Source organism: Oryzias melastigma, linkage group LG19 (assembly GCF_002922805.2).
Source record: "Oryzias melastigma strain HK-1 linkage group LG19, ASM292280v2, whole genome shotgun sequence".
NCBI lineage: Eukaryota > Metazoa > Chordata > Actinopteri > Beloniformes > Adrianichthyidae > Oryzias > Oryzias melastigma.
This window is the reverse complement of record NC_050530.1, coordinates 16,609,584-16,634,671: the sequence shown is the minus strand read 5'-3', so window position 1 is coordinate 16,634,671 and position 25,088 is coordinate 16,609,584. Positions and strand designations below refer to the sequence as shown.

Genomic DNA, 25,088 nt, shown 5'->3' with positions numbered 1-25,088 from the left:
GTATTAATTTTACATTTTATTTTGTCTTTTGCTACAGACATCAAGTGTGGAGGACTTGACTCCATCGTCAGGAGAAGCACAAATGACAGAGACATGTACATCTTCTCTCCAACAGGTTAAATACACATTTTTACTTCTAAGTAAACACTTGCACACATCGAAGTTGTGTAAAATCTATCAACAATTAGTCTTTTTTTTAAATAATTGTACAATTTCTCTAAAATTATTTGCAGGAATAGCATAATCTCTCTGATACAAACACTAGCATCTCCTTACAACTTAATATCTACACAAAACTCCTGGCAAACTTTGAATTTTTTGTTGTTTGTATAACTACTCTTGTCCATTTAAGCTCCTGCTGAAATGTGGACATAAATCTATTTTTAGACCGTTTATACTTTAACACTTGATTGAAGTTATGATTATGTTAGACTGTAATATACATATGTAGCAGACAGAAAGACAGATTAAACATGTGTCAGCCGTCATGTCCTCGTATTGTCTTAGTCATTAGTTGTGTGTGTCAACAGTGTCCTCGTATTGTCTTACTCATTGGTTGTGTGTCAACAGTGTCCTCGTATTGTCAACATTTGAAAGACTTTCGTGTGTATAATTTGATGTCCTCATACGGTCCAATTCATTAGCCGTGTGTTAATCTGTGATGACATAGTTTAGGAAGATGTACTCTACTGTGATAACACTTTTCACATCGTTCTGGTATTATGAATTTCAATGCTGCTTATACTTAGATCTACATTATAGTATTAATTTTACATTTTATTTTGTCTTTTGCTACAGACATCAAGTGTGGAGGACTTGACTCCATCATCAGGAGAAGCACAAATGACCGGGACATGTACATCTTCTCTCCAACAGGTTAAATACACATTTTTACTTCTAATTAAACACTTGCACAAATCGAAGTTGTGTAAAATCTATCAACAATTAGTCATTTTTCTATAATTTTGCAATTTCTCTAAAATTATTTGCAGGAATAGCATAATCTCTCTGATACAAACACTAGCATCTCCTTACAACTTAATAGTTACACAGAACTCCTGGCAAACATTGAATATTTTGTTGTTCGTACAACTGCTCTTGTCCATTTAAGCTCCTGCTGAAATGTGGACATAAATCTATTTTTAGACCGTTTATACTTTAACACTTGATTGAAGTTTATACTTTAAATTATGATTATGTTAGACTGTAATATACATATGTAGCAGACAGAAAGACAGATTCAACATGTGTCAGCCGTCATGTCCTCGTATTGTCATAATCATTGGTTATGTGTCAACAGTGTCCTTGTATTGTCTACATGTGAGAGACTTAAGTGTGTTTACTTTAATGTCCTCATACGGTCCAACTCATTAGCTGTGTGTTGATCCGTGATGACATAGTTTAGCATGATGTACTCTGGATGAGCATTTGTACAAATTTATTTTCTCCTTGTCGACTTTGTCACATCATGCACTAAAAAGTGTTGCTTTGTACAAATTTGTCTCAATAGTTATATGTGAAGTAGTGTTGGTAACATTATTTTCTTATTCCAAGCAAAAATGTCAAAGGGTTTGGAATGTTTATTTAATATATATTTATGATTAATAATTCTTTTAAAATGTTGAACATCCTAAAGTTGATGATGGTGTATTTCATGATGAACACTATACAAGCTATGGTGACCAGGTATTTGCGGCACAGTTGTTAAAAATGAAAACTTTTGCTGTAAAGATCAAATGCTAATTTTACGCTTTAACTGGTCACCTCATCTAAAGACAATTCTGTAGCAATTATGGTTTTTCCAGAAAAAATACTGACTAACTTTTCCTCTTTACTCAGATATCTGATGATGAGTTCTCAGACAACACAGTTTATGAAGATATCGACTATGTTCCGGACTCAACTGGCTATTCTTCAGACACAAGTGTTCATAGTAAGGAACTAAGTGACACAGACAACTCACAACAAAAACTATTAAAATACATTTCCTTGGAGATGGCTACAGCACACACTCAGGAGATCACTGATTCTCATCGTTCTTCAGTGATAAGTTGCAGTGCAGACTCGACAGAAAACATGTCTCACAATGACTGCAACATAAAAGTTGCACCCTTGCTAAGAAGAGGAAAAGAAAGCAAGTATAACAAAAAACAATATTGTCTGTATTGTAAAAAAAAAAAAAAAAACATTTCCAAACTGGCAAGACACCTTGAAAGTGCACACAAAAACCAACCTGATGTTGCTATGGTAAATTTTTGTGTGAAATGTCAACCAAGTTTCAAGTCTAATGTGTGTTTAGCCAATGGGATCAATATATATATATTATTTTTTTTTACCAGACCAGGTTGTCACAACTGACGACGATTCTGATGAAGAAACGATCGCTGACCTACACCATCAGGAAGGTATTGTGACTTGCTCTCTATGTAGTTGTATTGATATTCTCGGTGTGTTATTAGATTCTTTACCTAATTATTACTTTGCAAAGGTTCAAGTACTGAGACTTCTGGGGATCCAAGCTTAACCCCTGACTCAACCACATTGAGCAACATGGAGCCCACTTTAGATCCAGTCATGTTGGACTGCTTGGAGTCCACTTCCAGAAAAACCAGCACTGAATCAACTGGTAAAATATAAAATAACTGTAGTGATAAATGATGTGTGTATGCTTATCATAATATATGTTCCAGATTCCCAGCAGAACACCGCACCTAAAGCCAGTACAGCTTCTTTAAAGTTCTCCAATAAAAAGAAAGGTGAAGTGTTTTGATTTCACCAACTTCAATTCACAATTTCTCACAGTTTTTATTCAGTAAAGGCCTTTTATTTTGTTTTATGTATGACAGCTGGAAAGGGGAGAAGCAAGTGGAGAGATGAGGAAGTAACTGCAGTTGAACGACACCTGTTACCGTTCATCACTGATTTCAAGGTACCAGGTAAACGGGACTGTGAGGCGTGCCTCCAGGCAGAGCCAGTAGCTCTAAAGGACAGAGACTGGGCTGCTGTCAAATTCTACATTTACAACAGAGTGGTGGCATTAAAAAGAAGATTGAACAAATAGAACTGTAAAATTGTGACAGAAATTCTGAGGTGCAATTTTATTTTTGATGGACATTTTAATGTATTTTTTTTATATTGTAGTTTAAGTTATACAATTGTTTGTTGTAATTAAAAAACAAAAGACAAAGTCTAAAAGTATTCTGCTTTCTTTCTTCATGCATGCTGTCTGCAAAATTCATAATTAACCCTTGGGTTTAACTTGATATTTAAATATATCTTCCTAAAAGTCCTTCAGGAGCTCAGATTTATTTAATTGGGGATTACACGATGATCTGATTTATATCAACAGATACATGAGTGATGGATGTGGTGATTATATGGTTTTATGCAGACATTTTGCAAAAAACAAAGTTGCAAATACTGACACTATGTTTATCAGGTCTTTATAAGTCACATAAATGTCAAATTATTGTGTGTACAATTGGTTTCATAATTCACATAAACATGAAATAACTGTGTGAATGATTAAGGCACTCATATGTCACATAAACAAGACGATGTCCCCATAAGTAGCAGTTATTTCATGTTTGAACTAAATATGGCCGTAGCAAAAATCTGAATAGATGAATGGCATTGGCTGAAGATCATTTGATTCCCAGGTCTGTAGGACCTTTGGTTTGGCATCAAACAAACGTACCCATTTGTTCTGGTTTTGTCATAGGTACTTATATTTCATGAAAACAAACAGGGGTGTGTGTGTGTTTCCAAAGCTGTTTTTACACAGGAGCTGGGAGTGAAATGTGAGTGATTTGGGGGCTGCTGGGTTTTCCTCCTCAGCAGGTCCCTCATTCAGGAGGACACAGATGAAGATGGTGGAGCAGGAAAAAAGGAAAAAGTGGCTGCACAGCTGAACCTTCTGCTGCTGATTGGCCTGCTGAGCCAGGTACATGGCCTGAAGCTGCGAGCCAGTGTGTTCTCTGACTTCCCAAAGCTGGAGCGCACTGGTTAAGACGCTTGGCTTGCCACCTCCAAGTGCTTACGGCCACACCACCCTGAACACGCCCGATCTCGTCCGATCTCGGAAGCTAAGCAGGGTCGGGCCTGGTTAGTACTTGGATGGGAGACCGCCTGGGAATACCAGGTGCTGTAAGTTTTCAAACTTTTTTTCTCCACCACTAGAGGGCAGTGCACTTTCCAAAAAAACTGCTTCAACTTCTTTTTCTTTCTTTCTTTCTTTCTTTTTAATAAACTTTACTAACAAAAGCTTAAGATACTAATATAAACAGAAAGAAAACAAAACAAAAAAAGAGGGCCAATTCATAAAAAAGAGCATTAAATGGTAAAAAAAAATGCAAACAAGATCAGGCTTCAGAGCACCCTGAAGAAATCACAGAATTGGCAACGATCACATTTTTTTCCTTTGTAAATAACTAATAATCCCATTGCAATAGGACATGATATGGGGGATAAGAGACAGTTGTTTGCTGGAAAAGCCCTCGAAAAGATTTATTACGTGACCAGCGAGCGGAGAAACACATTTTACCAACATGAGATATTGTTTTTTTAAGAAAGCATTTGTCTTCTGTATTTTATTTGTACCCCTTTTTCTGGTTTTATTCTAAATAAATATTTGTCATTAATTCCATGGTTTCTTTCTTGGCGGTGAACATATTTTGGGTTGTAATTTGTGATTTTTAAATTTTTTTTTATTGAATGTTAAACGTTAGGTTTTATTGAACACAAAGGAGAAAAAGTAGATTTTTAGATTTAACCCAGTATTGAGTCAAATTAACTCAGGAGTTTGGTTGATTTAACCTTTAAAATGGTTTGTTCATTTAACCCAAAACTTGGGTTTGTGGAATTAACCTATGATTATGAGTCAAATAAACTCAAGATTTGGGTTATCTAGACCTTTAAATTGGGTTGTTAATTTAACCCAATATTTGGGTTGGTGGAAGCAACCCAAATTTCTGAGTTAAAATAACCCAACACAAAGTTAGTCCCTTTTCAACCCCTGGAGTTGGGTTAAAAATAACCCAATTTGGGTTATTTTTAACCACTGAGTTTTTAGTGTGTAGATAGAAATTAATAGAATATACTTGTAAAATTATAAATCATATATACATATATTAAAAAGAGATACTCAAACTCAGTTTTTATATTTCTTATATATAGATAGAATATAAATATAATATATGCAATATAATATACTTGCAGAATTATAAATCATATATACATATATTAAAAAGAGATACTCAAACTCAGTTTTTATTTTCCTTATATATAGATAGAATATAAATATAATATATGCAATATAATATACTTATAGAATTATAAATCATATATTTTTAGAGAGAGATAGACAATCAAACTTAGTCTCATATTTCTAATATATAGATAGAAATTAATATAATATACTTGTAGAATTATAAATCATATATACATATATTAGAAAGAGATAGAGATACTCAAACTCAGTTTTTATATTTCTTATATATAGATAGAATATAAATATAATATATGCAATATAATATATTATAGAATTATAAATCATATATAGTTTTTAGAGAGAGAGAAACTAGGGGAACAAGAACATGAGAAACCATTAAATCATATTTACAAAATGTTCTTGAAAGTTGGACATGAGCTAAAACCCCTGGAAGAGCACTTCTTTACAGAGCCTCTTCCTTGTGCTTCCTGACGGAATAACGCCATCTTTCAGTCTCACGATCTGACCGGTCCGGTCAAAATCTTCTGGCTTAAAATGTTCACTGCAGAGCACAGACGAGTCAGTTGCAGTGAAGCCTTCTCTCCTTAAGGCCACTTCCCACTTCTTCCTCACATCTTTTTTGGGAAACCTTAAAATCGAAATTAAATAAAAGAGAGAGAGATTCAGAAGAGTCTACACCGGGGGTCGGCAACACGCGGCTCCGGAGCCGCATGCGGCTCTTTAAGCACTCCCTTGCGGCTCATTGGCGCTTTTTCAAAAATGTTTGAAAATAATAAAAAATGTTGGAGGGAAATATATTTTTTGTTTTAATACGATTTCTGTAGGAGGACAAACATGACACAAACATCCTTTACGTTTTCCAGTTGTTGTGAGATGCAGTGGCGGGCCGTGCATTTCACACCTAGGCCTTCAGTAGTGCTCCATCTGAATCAACCCAACCCTCAATAACTATTTTATGGCTATAAAACTTCTACTGCAGGTACAACTGCGACACACATAAAAAAGCATAAAAATATAACCTGATAAAATTGCAATAATATTTTGGTATATAGCAAAATTTTACTCACCAAAATTCCGGATTATTTGTACACAAAATCCATCCTTTCTATCCTCAAGAAGATTTCAATCACTCTGTCGTGCAGATTATCCGTGCGTTTTAGTTCCATCAAGAAGTCCTTTTCTATCGCCATGGAAGCTAATGCTGAAAGTTGAGCCTGCCCTGACGTATTTCTGGCATAAGTTTTAATTCGCTTCAGGGCTGAGAATGTCCGTTCAACAGAAGCAGTGGACACGGGGCTTGCTAGCTTCGGAGTTGCCCGACCCCGCTTAACAATGTCCAGCTTTTCTTGAAAAGTCCGTCTTGAAAACGGCTTTGACAGTAAGTCTGCAACCAAATCCATTTCTTCTCCTCCTTCAGCCATTGTGGATTGACAAACCAGCTATTATATTCGATTTATTTGCCTGTGAGGGTCGCTACGGATTCAGTTTACCGGCTCTTCCTAGTACACTCTCCGATTATCCAATCACAGCGCGTGAAAATCCTGACGTTTCCGTGGGCCTGCTAGCTGGCCTATCACGTGGTCTCCTCCAGATCTGATTGGTTGAAGCAACAGTTTGGTCGACAATTATTTTATGCTACAGGGCCCGCAGAACTGATTGTGAAGGCCTCCGGGCAGATTTCTTTGACCCTAGCAACAAATGGTGCTGCAATGTGATTGGTTAATGCTTAAATAGGAAAATACACGTCTGGAAGCAGCGCAACCAGGGAGACAGCAATGAAAGGACGAAGACAGAGCATTTGGAATTATAGAATACGTATTCACGGAAATAAATAATAATTAATATCAGTCTGTGATTCAGATATTTTTAGGCCAGCAGAGAAGGCCTTGCAGGCCCCGACGGCCCGCCACTGGCAGAACCAGAGCGAGCTGCGCTGCGCTGCGCTGCGTTACTTGCGTCTGTCGTCTCATCCACCATAACAGACACAAACAGGGCTTCAATAACTTCCCTTCTGATCTCCTCCGATCGCACTGATCGGGTTGTTTTGCCCACCAAACACGTCATTAGTGGACAGGTGGAAGAATAAATCTGTGTCGTTCTCCACGATGATTTTCCTCTGTTTGTGGATCCAGCGCTTTCATCGCTAACCCGAAATGAAGGTACCGCTCGTAGTTAGGACTGAAAGTGGCGTTCAAATCCTTCTCCCGGTTGTGACAGGCTTGCTAGCTTCAGAGTTGCCCGACTTTGCTTAACAATGGTCAGCTTTTCTGGAAAAGTCCGTCTTGAAAATGGCTTTGACAGTAAAGCTATTAAATCCACTCGATATATTTGCTGGTGCAGCTCACTGAGTCGCTACAGATGCAGTTTGTTAGCTTTGCCTTGTACACTCTCTGACTATCCAATCAAAGCGCGTGAAAATGCTGACGTTTCCGTGTGCCTGCTAGAGGGCCTTGGTGTCGCCTACTCCAAATCTGATTGGTTGAAGCAACAGTTTGGTTGACATTTATTTTATGCTACAGGTCCCGCTGAACTGATTGTGAAGGCCTCCGGGCAGATTTCTTTGACCCTAGCAACAAATGGTGCTGCAATGTGATTGGTTAATGCTTAAATAGGAAAATACACGTCTGGAAGCAGCGCAACCAGGGAGACAGCAATGAAAGGACGAAGACAGAGCATTTGGAATTATAGAATACGTATTCACGGAAATAAATAATAATTAATATCAGTCTGTGATTCAGATATTTTTAGGCCAGCAGAGAAGGCCTTGCAGGCCCTGAGAGCCCGCCACTGGAGGAAGTAAAGTTATTCTTCCTCTTGGTTGTGTGTTCTGCACAAAAACAGACTCTCTTGCACAGAAACACACTTTTAAGCACTTCAATATAGTGGTGCACACACACATTTGAACAAACACACACACTTTGTACATGAAAACACTTGTGTGTACATACACATTGAACACACACTTGCACGGATATGTGCATAAAATGCATGTTTGTGCTTAAAATCCACATATAAATGCTTGAATAAATGCACACAGACATACAGACGTACACACATGCATATGCACATGCAAGTACACTAACACACATAACACAAGGGTTTCCATACATCTGCTATGTTGGAGTCTAATGAGGGCGAGCTCATGTGTTCACATCATTTTTATTTTCGCTTTTTTTAAAATATTATTTTTTGTAGTACTGTGTTTTCTCATTTATTACAAGAGAAATAACCTGCAATTGGTGAAATCTGCAAAGTAATTATCTTTACTTTTAAATAAAATGAAACTTAATTTACAGTGCTTTCCACAATAAAAACACTTTTTTTTTTTAGTGAAAAGCTACAAAAAAAAAATAATATGATAGGCATATTTTGGAGCAGAAGATAGTTAGAGCCAGATAATATTGTGTAAAAAAGTGAAAGAAGGCTGACTATGAGATTACGTAAATGGAAGGAAATGTTGCTACAGTAAAGCTTGGATGACTACTTGGTTTTATTTCATTTACTGCAGAAAAAGCAGAAGTTGTTTTCACACCTGTTACCTCTGATTACAATCACAGCTCTACCTTTGTAACCCGATGATACTGCAAATCAATCCCACTTCTATGTAATCAAAGTGTCCAGTTAAGAAGCAACACTGACTGACAATCAGCTTCACACGTTTCTGTGCAAGTGGAATAGACAACATGAGGAAATAATAGGCAATCAGCAAGACACCTCCAGCATTTGTAAGACAATGCTAGCCCTCATGTATCTGGACCGTGGCAGCATTTTCTGCTAGAGTAAGTACTGATGTAATGGACTGGCCCGCCCCTTCCCAGACCTGAATCTGATTGAGCTCCAGGGACATCAGATTGCATCACATACTATCCAGGAGTTGGCGGATGCTTTGGAAGGAGACCCCCAGAAAACCATCCGGCACCTCGTATTTTTGTAGTGTTCCCTTTATTCTTTTGATCAGTGTATATACTCACCAGCAACTTTATTTATAACATCTTGCTGGTTGGACTTCGGAACAGTCTTAATCCTTCGTGGCATAGATTCAATAAGGACACATTCCTCAGTTTGATTCATATCAACACAATGGGATCACACAGCTGCTGTAGATTTTTCTCATGGATTACAATAACCTTTATATGTACAGGAAAACTGATTTAACCAAAAGTACGACTCTCAGACGTTTTGTTTTAAACACAATTTATTTTTCAGTTTAAATAATTACTCGGATAATCCAGTGTAGGCTATGAAGGTTCGTCATACATGTTGGTACCAGAACTGTCATCAGCAGTGGATGGATTCAAAAGAAAAAAAAAAAAAAAGGAAAAAAAAGAGATCTAAAGAATGATTTGAGTCATTTTACAAAGAATTAAAAGTGGGTGATTTGGGCTTAAAAATGGGGTTTTGAACAATTAAACAAGATAAAATCAAAGAGTCCCCTTTGTAAAAACCACAGTAGATTTGAACGCTTTGAGTACGCAGGATGGTGTACAGATAGACAAAGTTTTATGAATCCAAACATCACAGCTAACATTCACTCAGGGATGCTAGCATGTCGGAGTAACATAACATGGCAGTTTACAGGTTACATCGTGGATGCTGGAAAAGTTTCGCAGTCTTTTAACATGATTGGTGGAGTGTTATTTTGTATTCTTTTAACTAAAAGTTTGGATTATTGGGTGAACACACACACCTACACACACACACACACACACACACACGTACAGTCAATCCCCTGCTATCAGTGCTTTGAATTAGAAAAAAAGGGAAGCATTTCAAAATAAAGTGTCATCACATGCTGTAAAATATCCACAGTCACAGCAGAGGTGCTGTTTGGCTTTAAAATCCAAGTTTCCTCCATTTCATTCCCATACTGCATGTTTTATTTGTTTATTTTTTTGTTTTCTTTATTAATTTGTAGGAAGAGCACGTCAGTTCAAACTCAAAGCTGCTCAAACTGCCTCTAAAAAATGCACAGAATCTGCCAAGCGCCAGTAATTCAAATCAGTGCATAAACCATTCGTGGAGCTGCTGATTTTTTTTTTTTTCCATTTCATATAGTGTCATTTATATACAACAAAAATCACCCATTTACTACTATAGTTCATCTGTTAATATAAAAGAACCACGTGGTGCACCCCAATACTGCAAAGAAGGAGAAAACAAAAAAAAAGTCTGTTCTCTCCGCAGTTCTTCTGAGTCTTTGGCCCCTCGGCCTGGGGCAGCAGGGAGCTCACGTCCGTGCACGGCCCTCCGCCGTGTGTCTGACAGTGAGTGAGTTTGGAAACATGCTCATGCTGAAAACCATGCGTTGAAAAGTGAAAGCTTCAGACACGTTTAGGCTGATTGACACGGCGCGCCTCTGGATCTGTGAGCTCTGGATTTACCCCGTGATGTTTGTTGGGTTGCAAATGTGGACCTGCAGGAGAAAAACAAACAAAACAGTAACCTAAATGGAAAGATTTACCATATTTTCTGCACTATATGGTGCACTTAAAAGTCTTAATGTTTTTAAAAGAATGACGACTTATAATCTGGAGTCCCGCATATGTGAATTAAATCTGATTGTGTTTACTGATGTCAAAGTAATTTTGAGTAATTTTGTCAAAAAGTAAGTCTTTTTTTAGGGGTTTAGGTGGTATTGTGAATATGCTAACATGGCTAAAGTGTAGCAGTGTTGAACTGTTTTTTTTTTACGAGTTACAAACAAGGTTGGACGTTACCATAGTCAAAGTAATGTTTGTTTTACCAGTATCATTCTGCTTTTTTTTTACATGTTGCGTAAAAGGTTGTGTGCTATTGTGAATATGCTAGCGCGACTAATGTGTAGCGGGGTCCGACTGTGTTTTATGTGTTACTAATGAGGTTGGAAGTTAGCATAGTCACAAAAACATTTGTTTACCATTATCCGTCTGTTTTTTTTTCTTTTTTTACGTGCTCCAAACAAGACTGGATGCTATCATGAATATGCTAATGCAGCTAATGTGTAGCATGTCCAACTGTGTTTTATGTGTTACTAATGAGGTTGGAATTTAGCGTAGTCACAGTAACATTTGTTACATTTGTCTGTTTTTTTTTTTTTTTTTGTTGGAAACAAGATTAACAGACATTGTGAAGACGCTAACAACTGGTTTACACTGGTTGCGGTTACACCGCAAAGCGCGGCATGGAACGCTTCCATTCGCTGCCCTTGTTAACCTTGGATGTAGTTCAGACCTGGGGCCTGTTCCAAGAAGCAGGTTTTGTTGGAACTCTGAGTTTGTGAACTCCAAATTCAGCAAAACTCTGAGTTTTCGGTTCCAGAAAGAGAGATAACTCAAACCCGTGAAAGTGGGCGAAACCAAGCCCGTTCCAAGAAGCGGGTTAAGATGAACTCAGAATCAATCACCATGGCAACTGAGTCTGTGAACGAAACCTGGTCTGGAGCAGATTATCTTCAGGAAACTTAGAGTACTCTGCGGTCTCCGCCCCTTTTTAAAGTGAAAGATGTTCAAATATGAGTTCATCATTAACATTTAGAGAACATTCACATTAGAGACGTCACGTTTTCACCACGCAGAAACCAGAATGACATGTTCATTCATAGAGGATCATGTAGAGAGGAGGCTGATTAATCCAGAGGAAATGTTATTTACGTCGGTAGAGGATTTGGAGGACACGAGTCGACTGACTGCAGTTTCCCAATTCATTTTTATTTCAGCGATATTATAAATAGTGAGTTTTTCCAGGGACTCGCTATTAAAAAATACAGTTTTCTTTCCTTATTTTAAACCCTTAACAATAGAAATTATTGCGGCTGGGTGGCTCAGTGGACTAGGTGAAGGGCTGGCACTCAGGAGCCCTGGGTTCGATTCCAGGGTTGTCCACTGATCCCCACCCAGATTGGGTCCTTAGGCAAGACCCTTGACGCTGCTGCCTAACTGGGTCCCTGTGCCCCTCAAGTACAGGATTGTGTCAGGAAGGGCATCCGGCGTAAAAACTCTGCCAAATCACTGATGCGAAACAGTGGGTGCTGTTACGCTGTGGCGACCCCGAAAGGGATAAGCCGAAAGTGAACCACCACCAACAATAGAAATTATTGAATGTCAAACACCGGGAAAGGCTCTGAACTCATCTACTGTCGAGCATTTGCGTTGAACATTAGCTCGGTCGTCAGCAACGCCGCTTCTCACTGCGGAGTTTGCGAGTTCGATTCCCGGCTTCGGAAATTATTTTTATGCTTAAAAAAGAATTCGGCGAATATGTTTTAAATCTTGAGAATTAAAATTAAATAAGTACTTTTTTAACATATGCCAGGTAGCTACAGTTTCTTTTTTAGCGTGCAGTGATATCCGTGTGTGTAGGTGGGGGGGGGGTTACCAAAACTGGTCAATTACGGAGACTACTGGTTAAATTAGTAACAGATTAAAAACCCCTCCTTACTCAACAAGTGACAAAATAACCTTCCTGACATTATTTATTCATTATTAGAAATGATTCAAATAACTGCAGATATTTTCTCTCTGTTCTACCACTGCAGCTGTGTTGCTTTTCTTGCTGAAAATGCGCTCCTATAGTCGGCATATGCTTGAAGGAAATTATCAATTTTCACCGCCGGAAGTGCAAAACTCAGGCGTTTTTCCCCGTTGCCATGGTGAATCGTGCTGTCTTTGCTCCATTGACCAGGGCTTTTAATGGTCGCGACGCTCACACCTGATTCTGGTTCTGACAACTTCAAGTTGATTGATTCAAACTTTTTCAGCTGTTCTGAAACCAAAAACCCTGAGTTTGAGATATTTGAGTCCAGTGACTCTAAGTTCAGGTTCGAACTCTAAATTTGTTGAACCTGCTTCTTGGAACGGGCCCCAGACATGAAAAGCCGTTCCTGGCTCATGCCATGCAGTGATCGCTTCAGCGTCTGGTCTATTTTTTGCGCGAGCTGTGAGCGATCTGCATTAATCCTGGCAGGAAGTTACACCGAGACACACGAGAAAATCTAGTCGATTTTCAAAATAAAACAAGTTTTTCACAATAAAATAATACAGCGATTGACAAATGCGATCATATTTTTGCATCTAAACAGACTAAAGAGATGAAAATAAACATACAAGCACAACACAAAAAACAAACAAACACACGCAGAGAAACTGAAACACACACACACACACATATCAACGTAGTTGTCCAACTACAGAGCGCGTGGGGGCGGTGTCTGGTTTTGGGTGTTTGATGATGGCAAACAAAGCCTCTAAATAACCTTTGCTGAGGAGAAGCACAAGTCGAGCGTCGTGGAAAAATACATGTCTGGTGTAAACTGGAGGTCTGCCCACGCACGGGTTCACAGCGCTTCTGCGTCCATGTGAAGCAGGCGTGAGGCTTCTTATGTGTAGTGTGATACAAACAAGTTCTAGAATTACTGTGAAGTTTGAAGGTATGGAGCCATTTTGAGGCCTTTAAGATTTAAAACCCAAATAAAACAACTTAAAAAAATATTGGTGCTTGGCTAAAAATAAGTTAAAGTGTTTAAAACTTTCTGCAATTTTAATATAAACTTGACTGTTTTCAGGTTCAGATTTTCTGTTTTAGATTTAAAAACTCAAAATTTCAGTTTCATTTTTTTTTTTGTTTCATATAGTTTTTTCTGGTTTGGAATCTGGAAAATTTCAGGTTTAAAACTTGGCCCTGGTCTGGTGCGTGGGGGTGGGGCAAACACAAAGGACCAATCAAAATTAATGAGGGAGGTAATCTCAGTCCTGATGCATTCACTGACTCTGGGAACTTGAATAATTACTGTCAGAAAATGTCTGTAATGACATTAGAATTTGAAGATTTCATAAATGTTTTCAGCTTCTAGTGAAAATTGAGAATTTTCTTACCATATTTGGTTGGCATTTTTGCTGCTACAACTTCTTCTCCTGCTTTTTGCTGCCGCTGACTCCCGACTTTCCAGAGAGAAACCGGGAAGAAAAATCAAATTTAGAGTTATGTTCAAAAAATGCTGAAAGCATTAAAGGAGCAGATCAGTTTATCCACTGCAGAGCTCGGCATTCTGTAAAATAAAAAAAAGATTGAAAAGGGAAAAAGAATGTTAGCATGCTTTAAAGAGCATAATTAAGGAAACAAACATTAAAATTCTCTGTATTTGTTGTTTACAAGCTGAAAAACTGCTTTCACAGTCCACTAAATGCAACTTTTCACACGTTTTTTCACACACAGCTCAGAAAAACAACAGTTTTCAACAGTGCATCATAACATACAGAAAAACTGTTGTTTTTCTGTATGTTATGATGCACATATACTATCTTTATTGTTTTTTTCCAGCTGAATATTTGAGTGTTAATCCTCTGATCGAGTTTTCAGTCATGCAGCTTAAAAAATCTCAGCATCTCTTCAGAGAGCAAAACCGGGATGCGGGTTCTAGCCAACAACCTCAGCTTTCCCTCTCTGTGCCTCCTCCTTGTGGCCGTGTCGGGAGCGCTTCACTCTTTTCTTGCCCTTCCCTCCTGAGCTTTTTGCTGCTGTCCCGGCAGCTTCCCCTCCACCTGCTGCTCCACCAACACCAACACCCTCTTGCTCTGTTATCTCGCCCTCCTTCCTTTCCTGAGAGTTGAAAACCCGACGCACCACTTTCCTGATCACCTGTAAGGGGGCAATAGTCAGGAGAGAGATGCATTCTGTGATCAGGACAAACACAGAGGAGGGTGGGGATGAGAGAAAGGTTAGAGAGAATGGGGAGGGGGTGATTACTTTTCTGGTGACTAGATTCCCGTCTTCGTCTGTGAACTGCTCCTCTGTCACAGAGTCCTCGGGAATGTTTCTGGCCTCCTCTCCCTGGCGGATGTTGAAGGGAAGCAAGAATGAGCGACGGAAGGGAGATTAGAGCCTAAGACGTTCAGCATGCTGCTCTTTTTAAAATGATCCGCATTACAAACATTACAAGCTCAAACACACAAGTCACTTCAAAAAGTTCCCAAGATCCTAAATATTTAATGAAGTCATAGTAGCAGGAATCAGTTTGCATGCCCAGCAGTAATCAGATTACTCAAAACTTAGGGGTTAACATGGATTCTAAGTCATCTCTGGTTCCATGCAGCTGCTTTGAATTTATTTCTTTTGTGACTTTTTAGTGCAAATGTGTAGAAAACCAATATCTTTCAATCCCATAAATTTAAAGTCCCACTCTAATTATCTTTTGATCTATTTGAAAAACGTTCCCAGTGTTTTTTTTTAATTATGATTATGCTAATTTAGATGCTTTCTTTGATAAAGTTTCTACAAAGTGGCAGTAATTCATTAGAACATTGCCTCTGAGTAGTTGGCAGGAGTGTTGGCAACCCCACCCCTCTTCCTCTCCCCGCTGCTGGGAGCTCAGAGCTTGTGGTCCGCCATGTGTATTTTCTACACAATAAATACAATCTTCTTCTTTGTCTGATCCTGATTCACAATGATATAAAAAAGAAATACTCAGAAATGACATTTGGAGCTTAATTTTCAATTAATGCAACAAGAACATGATAAAACCCCAATTTTCATCAGAGTGGGTTTTTAAGTTACAGCTCCTCTGAGACGGGATAAAGCACCAAAAAAAATAATCTTAACCATTTTTGGAGGAGACTATTCGTATGACAAAACTAAAAATACTAAACACTTGAATCAAAAGGAGCAGCTGGATGAAAGATGAAACGATTAACATGAAGTAGATTCATCTTCATTTCTGGTACACAGCTTTGAGGGGAGCTCTTTCACACTTGGACAGGAAGCAGAAGGCAGAAGTTTGAAATGCCTGATTGGCTTTTGATTCACACTGCACTTTTGAGAGTGGACCAAACTGCTAGGAAAATTTAGGGTTGACTAAAAAAAGAACTGTGGAGTGATCAAGTCAATTTGAGTTCATTCTAGTTGGTTAGCACTAAATAAGGTTAGGGTTTGATTTCCATTGTGAAAGACGCCTTTCTTGCTTCAACATTCATTCTTTATATTCTCAAAAACCTCCTTTGTGTGTAAACACATAAACCACAACCAGGACGAAAAAAAAAAACATTTTCTTTTCAAACCACAATTTATATAACTTGCAAGAAACAATTTCACATCAGTTTCAAGAATATTAGGACCTTCTATCTCTGATTTAGCTTTACTTTTATTTTTATCAGTGCATAAAATAACCTTCTCTTCTTTTTTCCAGCCTTTAAAACTGCACAGAAACACATGCAGGGTTTCATCTGCGCACAAACAAACTCTTGTATGCTCGGCAAAAAGCTGATTTCTACACAAACCAGGGGCCAGATGCATAAATGAGGTGGACAAACAAAAAAATAAACATTTGTTCAAACTAAAACTAAGATTTCAAGAAGAACTACATGAATCTGAGCATGATTTTTATTCACTTAAATCAAAAATGTACCAACTTTTCATTCTCTTTCCTAATAAAGATCATCCCAATCGGACATTTTTTGTGTTTTTGTGCTTAATCTGCTACTCATATTTGTTCAAATATCAGTTTTTTTTAACTATAAGTGACACAGATGCTTTTCTTTATAAACATAGCTAAAAACTGCAGATTGTTCTGGACTTTTATGCATCTGACCCGGCGCCTCACACCTTGAGAATGACCCGTCGGCGGTACACCGTGGTGGTGATGGTAGCGTCTTCATCAGACTCTTCTGCTATCACATTCCCCTGATGAGGGCAGCCCATGAGCAAGGCAGCATTACTGATGGTGCAAAAACTACAATAAAAGAACTTCATCGTTCGAGCGTCTCACCTGGACTTGGTGCTGGGACCTGTCTGCTTCCGTCCTGCTGGGTCCCGCTGAGCTGCTGTCGTCCTGAAGCCCCTCCCCCGTCACCTCCTTTCCCCGCCCTTCCTTGGCCTCCTGGGAGTGACGTCCGTTTTGAGCTGCCGGCCGCTCCAGAGGATCAGCTGGTTTCTCGGGGCTGAATTACATTGAGATCAAACCAGGTTTCATTGCTGGGAAGTGAACCGCTGAGCGTGGAGGAGAAATCGAACCGCACCTGCCCTCCTCGCCGTCGCCGTTGTGGCTCACAGCTGCCGACTCCCCGAAGGCGCCAGACGTCTCACCTGTCCAGCCTGCAACTGAAGACAGGTCTTTCTCTGCCTGCCGCACTTGCTCAAGAATCGCATGCACCTTCTCCTCTGTCATCTCCTCTTCCTCCACGCCTCCTTCCAGCTGAATATCCTGCAGCAGACTCCGCAGCCTGTCCTGGGTCATCTCCTCCTCCTCCTCTTCCTCTTCTTTTCCATTTCCTGCGTTCTCCTTGATTTCAGGAGCAGCCTGCGCCGTGGTCGGGTCTTTATCCATCTTTCGTTGCTTCGTCGTCAGTCTGTTATTATCCGGCCTCTCCAGAGGATTTCCTGCGTCTTGCAAAGTTGTGTCTTCAGGCCCGACAATAGGAGGCTTCTTGGCGTTGGAGGCGGGGCCTGGGGCCACAGTGGGCGGGTCGCTGCTGGAGGTGCTAGTGGTCTGAGCGAGCGAAAGGTCGCTGGGCCTGGTGAGCGGGGTCTTGCTCGGGGACTCTAAGCTAGTGTCGCCGTCGCTAAAGAAATCGTCACAGCGCAGAGGGGTGGGGGGCACAAAGTTGAGCTCTGTGGGGGTCTGCAGTTCCAGATCTATACTGTGGTACCCTGGATGGATGGATGGGACGGATACAAGATTAGAGGACTGATGAAGACAGGAGAGAGGAAAGAAGGAGGAAGATGGACTGAGAGACAAAGCTGCAGTTTAAAGGTCACAGGTACGGATCAGATCGTATGGAGGGACACTTTTTTTGGGGGCAAATCAGTGCATACTTCGGAATTAACTCCTTTTGGAATCTACAGAGAACATTTAAGGCTTTTCAATAATGCCAAATATGAAGGGGGGGTGTTGGGAATTGTAGTTTTTGTCGGATTGAAAGAAAATTACATTTTTTCTCTGGTAGTTAGAAAAATTAAGGAATGAGAAAGACTTTTTTTTATATAATTTCGGCAAGTTAAAAAAAGGCTGAAAATATTTGACTCCTCTCTAAATCCTGCAACGGAAAAAGGTGCAAACACAAAATTTTAGCTTGAATTCTGCTGGAATGTTGAGGACTTTACTGTTTAAACAGCTGATTTTTGTATCTTCCTGAAGCCACATTTCAGTTTAAAGATCTCAGAGAAACATGTATTTTCTTTGCTTTAAATTTTTAAATTAGATTTGCATATTCATCCTATTAACTTCTATTAATTTAAATGAACATCTTACTAGACAGAAGGAAGCTAAAGTTATAAAAATAATTTCCTGTTCCTGATGTTAAAGACCCATTTTCATGAAAATAGTGTTTTTTAACATATTCTTGTGGCTTTTTTCTCATGATTGAGAACATATATAAAGAAAATTCATTTCAAAATTTTATTTCTTTATTTAAATTGTTGTTAATCGAAAAATTAATTTGAAAATGAGCTCATTTGTGACCTAGAAATACGCCACAAGCTCTCAGTCATGGGGAGGGGAAGAGGAGGCGGGGTTACTCCACCTAAAACTCAGAGGTGAATTTCTAATGAACTATGTCCAAGGAAACAACACGTTTTTTGATTTGGGCTAAAACGGCATCATCATAATTAATTAAAAAACCTCTGACAATGCTTTGAAAATAGATAAAAAAAATGATTAAAGTGAGACTTCTGTATCTTCATGACCAAATGTGTTTCCATGGTTTTCTGTTCAAACAGGAAGTTAAAGGTTGAGTAACTCCTGGAAGCATCCGTGTACCTGTGACATCTGAACCAGCAACTTAAAAGACAACATCAACAACAACAGACACAAAAATGATAGAAAAAAAAACAGAAAGAGCAGAAAAAAAGACGTGTAACTAAAACATGGTCTTAAACTAAAGATACGCTATCTTTAAGTCAGACTACTAATCTGGGAGGATGCTGGTGCACAGTCAGCAGTTAAAGCAGAGACAGGTAAAGCTGACTGAAGAAAGGAAGAATACCAGGAGGAAGAGGATGGAAGTAAAGAGAGGAAGACCAGAAGATGAGAGGAGGAGATGATCAGGAAAAAGAAGAAAAAGATGACGAGGCTGAATAAGGTTTAACTGGAGGAAAAAAACAGAAGATTGAAGGAGAATCGAAGTAAACAGCAGGAGGCGACAAAAGCAAGGATGGAAATGAAACGACAGAAGAAGAGAGGAGGCTGGAAGAAGGAAGGATCAAATGTTGGACATTTTGATTTTAGAGCTTTAGCAGCGTATGAGATTAAAGGAAACAACAAAATCAACAAATGGACAAACACTGATAATGAGGAGAAGATGATGTTAGAGCTGAAGCTGCAGAAACAAAGCTGTTGCTTCTCCAGCAGATCCAAACAGGAGCGTTCTTTGAAATCTTCCAAAATACCCCGAAAGCAACAATACGTGACTTGTAGATACAGATTCTTAAAGTGGAGATTTTTTTTCTGTTTTTTTCACAAATTAGCCTCCATTCTATCGGACGTTTGTGCAACAGAAGCACCAAAGTTTACTCTTTACAAAGTTTAAATAGAAGAGCAGTTATGTTCTGATTGAAAAATGTAAAATGTTCCATAAACTTTTCTCTATAATTTAAACTCTTTTTTTTTTTTTTTAATCGTGCGTTCACAAGAGGAGTTTGGATCCAGAGGCTGCAGATGTTAGTAAGAGGTCATCGAAGATGGGAATTAGTGAGTTCAACATCTGATTTCGTTGATGTTTAGTCACGCGGCAGCGAGGAGGAGGAGGAGAGGGAAAGGACACTTCAAAGCAGAGGAAGGTTCAGTGGAGCGAGGAGGCAGGAAGGCTTAGAGGAACCCAGGAGATGACAGCAGAAACACTGTACAAAAAACAAGGTGCTTTCAACTCATTCAAGGGTGTCGACCTGGACTGAAGGCGTCCCGATCAACACTATGGATGTGTTCGAAAAGAAGATTCCCCTGTTTAAAGAGTGCTGGGAGTGTGTTACTGCACAAAAAGCTATGAGCGCTTATAGCCATGCACTGATTTATTCTGTTATTTTAAACCATCTTTGATGAAGGAGAGCAGCGAGTGAGGAGGGCTGGCAGTGAGGCCTGCTTCAGAGTTTGATCTCAAAATGAACTGTTAAAAGCAACTTTAAAGAGGACAAGTAGTGGAAGAAACATGGGACAAAAATAGAGTGACGATGGACTTTCTACAGCAGAAACAAATCCGTGCAGGAAAAAAAATCTCTGCTTTAGTTGAACATCAGCATAAACATGATGCTGAGATAGAGAATGATGGACAGTAAAATTGTGCTTAAGGTGGTTATGTTCACGCCCCCTAGTGGAGCGCAAACAGAAACAAAATTCTGAAAAAACACAAATAAATGTGCTCAAGCCATTGACTGTATAAAGCTACAGACTCGGCGGGTGTTCACATTGGACAAACTGGGAGGGGCTTCTCCTATTTATTTTTTTACCGTTTCCTAGTCTATCAACTACAGTTGGTGCGAAATGTCAAAGTGGTAAAAATCTCATGAATTTCCAGAATACCCATTCTTGTTCTGTTACTTTTTTTTTTAAACATGTTCTTGTTAATCCTAAATGTTTTTCACGATACTTTTTTGTAGCGCAAGTTATAAATGGACCAATCAGATGCCTCAAAAAAAAAAAAAAAAAACCAGGTGGTTTCATGCTGAATGTTTGACAGAATCAAGTCCGCTTCCAAGAAGTGGGGTGTGGCCTTCCAACAAGCTCACTCCTGATTGGTAAAAGGAGTTGACTCAATCACTGCTTACAGACGATATCCCATTCTAACATGGCTGCATCGCAAACTCAATCGCTATAATACAGTCAATGGTTTGAAGGCTTATTGGCCCCTCCCTCACCTTCCTAATCATGAAGCAACTGCTGGAGAACGAACAGCTTGTTCCTGAGAGACGGATCACACCGAGATCAAAGTTCTGAAACGTTCCTCGCTGCCGCAGAGATTACTGCCACATTTCATTGGATTGGAGAGGACAGATAGAAAAACAGAGGGGGCAGACAGAAGAGAGGGACCAGCATGCTGCTTGAAAAGCAAGCATGCTGTTGCTGCAGAGTGGTTGTTGCACCGCTTCACTGTCGTCTAATACTGCTGTAGAACAGGATGTGCTGCAGAGTTCACAATTCAAAAAAATGCATTCAAAGTTTTTATCATTTATCACTTCCTTCCAGAAGACACTAAAAGTAATCATGCAGATGATGATGAATTCAACTTTTTTTTGCACTCTGCAGCATTTGAAAGCTAAACTACTTCCTGAAATCTGCTGAATAACTTGGTCAATCAGGGGGGAAAAGGAAACCCCGATTGGTCGGGTCTGACAATCTAGCTGAGAGAGGAGGTGAAAAACAAAAAGAAGTGAATAAACAGATTTAAGAGATAGTTCAGCTAGGGTGGGCTACACTTTACCATCGGACTGATCCGGGAATACTGGGTTATCATCGGCAAAGCAGCGAGTGCCTGAAATGTTACCGTAGTCAAATATGGGCCCTTCCAGCAAAGTCACAATATCCAAGCGATTGATCTTAGTCAGCACGGTGGTTAAAACGTCCGCTGGGGAGGAGACACAGAAGACGCTGCCGGTTAGATGGAAATTTTGGACTAGATTGTCCCAACATGGTGGTATTTGAATGTTTGAGTGCTCACAATCACATGTTTTTTAAAAATATTTTGCTTACTTGTGGCATTTTTACCATCCCTGTGCACCCATTTCTTTATAAGCATGAAGCTTTGTGCTGTCAGGGAGTTTGGATTTTCCACTCTGATGGAGTTGATTTCTTCCACAGAGAAATTCAGCTCCCTGGCCAGCTCTGGAAGCACAGAAAACGCATAAAAGATTCAAAATGTACTTACATTAAGCTGTTTTTCAAATAAGAAAATATGTCAATCAATTTACGTTTTCATTTGCAATAAATCACATGATTTCACAATTATTTCAATATTTTTAGCTGTTCATTAATGTCATTGTAAAAGCCAGTTTTAGTAGTTTTTAACCCTTTAACACCAGAGCTCCAGTGTTTATGTTCTTTAATTTACTGTAACTTTTCAACCGTTCACATGATTCAACGTGATTCCAGCAGATTCTGAAGATTTTGTGTTTAAGCGTCACTGGCAATGCCTCAGGCGTTAAAGGGTTAAATCACATACTCATGGGTAAAAATACTGCAAATATAGAATACTATTATACTAAAAGGGTGAAAAAACATGATGGCTTTAACAGAATATCTATATGAAACACAGTTAGAAATGTAAATAAAAAAACATCCTAAAAATATTAAATTTCACCATGATTTAATTGAGTGTAAAAGTAAGAAAATATGGAGTCAAACAGCAAAAATTTAATCAAAACTAGCCAATTAAACTCCAATACATTAATTTTCCATATAAAGTAATAATAATAAAAAAATGTTTTTTTCTGAATTTCCCAGCATCCTCTGTTTTCCAGCCTCTTTTATAGTTATGCTGCAGGATACTAAGCATCATCTGCTAAGTCTCTGGAGGATGTGTGATCATTCAGAGGAGTCTGATGGAATTACTAAACCACAAACTGTGATGCTGGAGGCAGGAAAACAAAACGACCTGGCAACACATATTTATGCTCGTCACTAGAGATGCACATCGTTGTCAGCTCCAAAATTATCTAACATTTTTGAGTCCGTCTGGTTCATTTTAGTTGTAAATAAAATCTAACAAATGGCTTATAATACCTGTTGAATACTTATGTATTTTATTGTCTTTTTTTTTATTTTTGTTTGTTCTTAATTTGCTCAATTTTATTATTTTTTTAATCTTTCTTTTTATTGCAAAGCCCTTCGGCACTCTGGTGATGTCATATATAGGAATAAAGTTTAATTAAATCATTCATTAATTCAAAGCTGAGCTTATTTTGAAGAAAAAACTGGATAGAAACTGCAAAATATTCACAATTCTATTGTTTACAAGTGAAAACATTGATGTAAATAGAAACCTTAAGAATAATAAATGGAGGATATTTGGTGTTAAAACTTTTATTTTGTAAAAAATAATAATAAATAAAGTAAAAGTAATAAAACATCATTATTTTATTATATAAAAAATACATGTTTTTGTCATAATCTGCTTTTTTTGAATTATAAAACATAAATCAATGGCGTTAAATCTAGATTAATGTCGCACTGGAAAGCCTGTAAAACTGTGAAGCAGGGGTTGATGGGAGATGAAACGCTGCTTCTGAGCCGAGCAGCAAACCTAAAATAGAGCATTATGTTCAGTCCAGCTCTGCAACAGAAACACGTGGGTTTGATTTCCACGCCGCTGGACCAGACAGTCCAGTGCACCACTACAAGGGAAGTGTGCACGCGCAGTTATTGTCCCACCCAGACGCACGCGTGCAGTCTGGCAGGGGGGGGCACTGCTGCAGTGCAGGTGGCAAGCTTCACTGTGAGCTGCAGAGACCACACCTTTATAACCATCCTGTTCTGTCTGATTGTCAATTTCAATCCATCAGAGCGCTCTCTCTATATATAATTGTTCTGAAACTTTTTAAGCTTGGAAAAAAAGAATAAAAATGAAATAAACATTTTCTGCCTTTTTGTCGGTCAGACTTAACACTGGGCGTGGATTTTACAATAAAAACAACACTGCAGTGATGCCCAGCAGAAATCCTGTTCGTGAAATGCCCACTAGATGGCAGCAAACACCTTAGCGTGGAGGGAAAAAAACCCAGCAGCTGGGTTTGTACTCACCAGTCCAACTGAGGCCGAGGTGCTCAGCTACTATGGCCATGCGGACGTTAGTCCTTTCACAGGGGCTCTGAGGGCCTTAAGCAGGAAGCAGTGAAGTAGAGATAATTAGATGAGCATCATCACAGCGTTTCTACCATCAAAGTGTTAGAAGCACAGACAGACAAACTACTGATTCTACAATGATGCTGCTGAGAGGAGAGGTTTGTGTAGTCAGAAATGTTTGTCATTTGTATTAAGGTCAGATTTGAGGGTGGTTACAGAATATTTCTTGCTTTTTTTAAATGTGAAACTCATTGTTTTAAAGACATTTAGTGGGAAAAAACAAATATACCAAAATAATCTCAAAATTGTCTTGTTCAGCCCCAATTTATAAGTAGAAGATAAATAATTTGTAAAATTAGACAAACTAAAATTTATCATAGCCTCTGTTAATAATAAAATAAAATATTAATAAATTATCCTCGTAAAGATGATTAATTGGTACTTTTCTTATTAGCACAAAATTAAATGAACTTATCATTTATATATGCATGTGTTTATGGTGAACTGACAATATTTACAATTAAGCTTGAAATTATTTATAACTGTGGTAAATTTGGACCTTAAATTATTTTGTACATTTTTATTGTTTGGAAATGACTAAGGGGTCTGCACAGATGATATACAAGAGGCATCATTATCTTTTTTCAGCTGCTCCTTTAATGGGTAACCATAGCAAAATTCTCTGCTTCCATCTAACTCTATCCTCTAATTCCTTCTCACTTATACCACTTACACCTCATGTCCTCCTCTTTGGTCCTCTTTCCTGGTGGCTACAACCTTCACATCATTTGACCAAAAGCATCACTATTCCTCCTCTCATTGTTCCCATCTCCCTAGTTTACATCTCATCCTTTTTGACATTCTCTTCGCCTTCAGAACGTCCTCATGTCTCCTCCATTCTCACCATGGTTGGTAAGCCTTTCTCCTTCTCCATCTGGTCTCTTGAAACCACAGGATGCCCACCTTACTTCTTCCCATCATGCCAGCATCTCTAGTTTTCCCTGTCAAAGTCCCCTTTTCATTTCTCTCCCTCACACCTTCCTCCTTTACTTCTTCTACTAACAGACATCTATTTTCCTCCCTGCAGGTCAAAAGCATCAATGGCAGTCATTGTTAACCAGGGTC

At 38.8% G+C, this 25,088-nt stretch overlaps 2 protein-coding genes and 1 non-coding gene across 43 annotated transcripts in view; 2 read left to right on the top strand and 1 right to left on the bottom strand.

Annotated features, from left to right (window-relative positions):
• Nucleotides 1-3,601, top strand: part of LOC112153825 (flocculation protein FLO11) — a 5,111-nt gene extending 1,510 nt beyond the window's left edge. The window contains exons 2-8 of one of the 6 annotated variants that reach the window (XM_024284229.2): nt 38-115; nt 799-876; nt 1,840-1,933; nt 2,340-2,405; nt 2,489-2,626; nt 2,691-2,756; nt 2,847-3,592. In XM_024284229.2, the coding sequence (XP_024139997.1) occupies nt 38-115; nt 799-876; nt 1,840-1,933; nt 2,340-2,405; nt 2,489-2,626; nt 2,691-2,756; nt 2,847-3,061 (735 nt within the window). In that variant the 3' untranslated portion in view covers nt 3,062-3,592. Of the gene's footprint in view, nt 1-37; nt 116-798; nt 877-1,839; nt 1,934-2,339; nt 2,406-2,488; nt 2,627-2,690; nt 2,757-2,846 lie in introns of all 6 variants that reach the window. The other 5 variants (XM_024284230.2, XM_024284232.2, XM_024284231.2 and 2 more) reach the window with 5 other exon arrangements.
• A 433-nt stretch (nt 3,602-4,034) lies between these two features.
• LOC112154697 lies at nt 4,035-4,153 on the top strand. The gene has a single exon (XR_002920688.1). It is a non-coding gene; the product is annotated as a 5S ribosomal RNA (ribosomal RNA).
• Nucleotides 4,154-9,407: 5,254 nt separating this feature from the next.
• Nucleotides 9,408-25,088, bottom strand: part of LOC112154138 (ankyrin-3) — a 157,155-nt gene continuing 141,474 nt past the window's right edge. For 28 of the 36 annotated variants that reach the window (XM_036217018.1, XM_024284812.2, XM_024284811.2 and 25 more), the window contains 10 exons: nt 23,922-23,996; nt 21,876-22,007; nt 21,607-21,750; nt 17,215-17,845; nt 16,965-17,136; nt 16,802-16,879; nt 14,951-15,034; nt 14,633-14,842; nt 14,080-14,145; nt 9,408-10,643 (listed from right to left, as the gene is read on the bottom strand). In XM_036217018.1, the coding sequence (XP_036072911.1) occupies nt 14,104-14,145; nt 14,633-14,842; nt 14,951-15,034; nt 16,802-16,879; nt 16,965-17,136; nt 17,215-17,845; nt 21,607-21,750; nt 21,876-22,007; nt 23,922-23,996 (1,568 nt within the window). In that variant the 3' untranslated portion in view covers nt 9,408-10,643; nt 14,080-14,103. The remainder of the gene's footprint in view (nt 10,644-14,079; nt 14,146-14,632; nt 14,843-14,950; nt 15,035-16,801; nt 16,880-16,964; nt 17,137-17,214; nt 17,846-21,606; nt 21,751-21,875; nt 22,008-23,921; nt 23,997-25,088) is intronic. The other 8 variants (XM_024284835.2, XM_024284836.2, XM_024284837.2 and 5 more) reach the window with 8 other exon arrangements.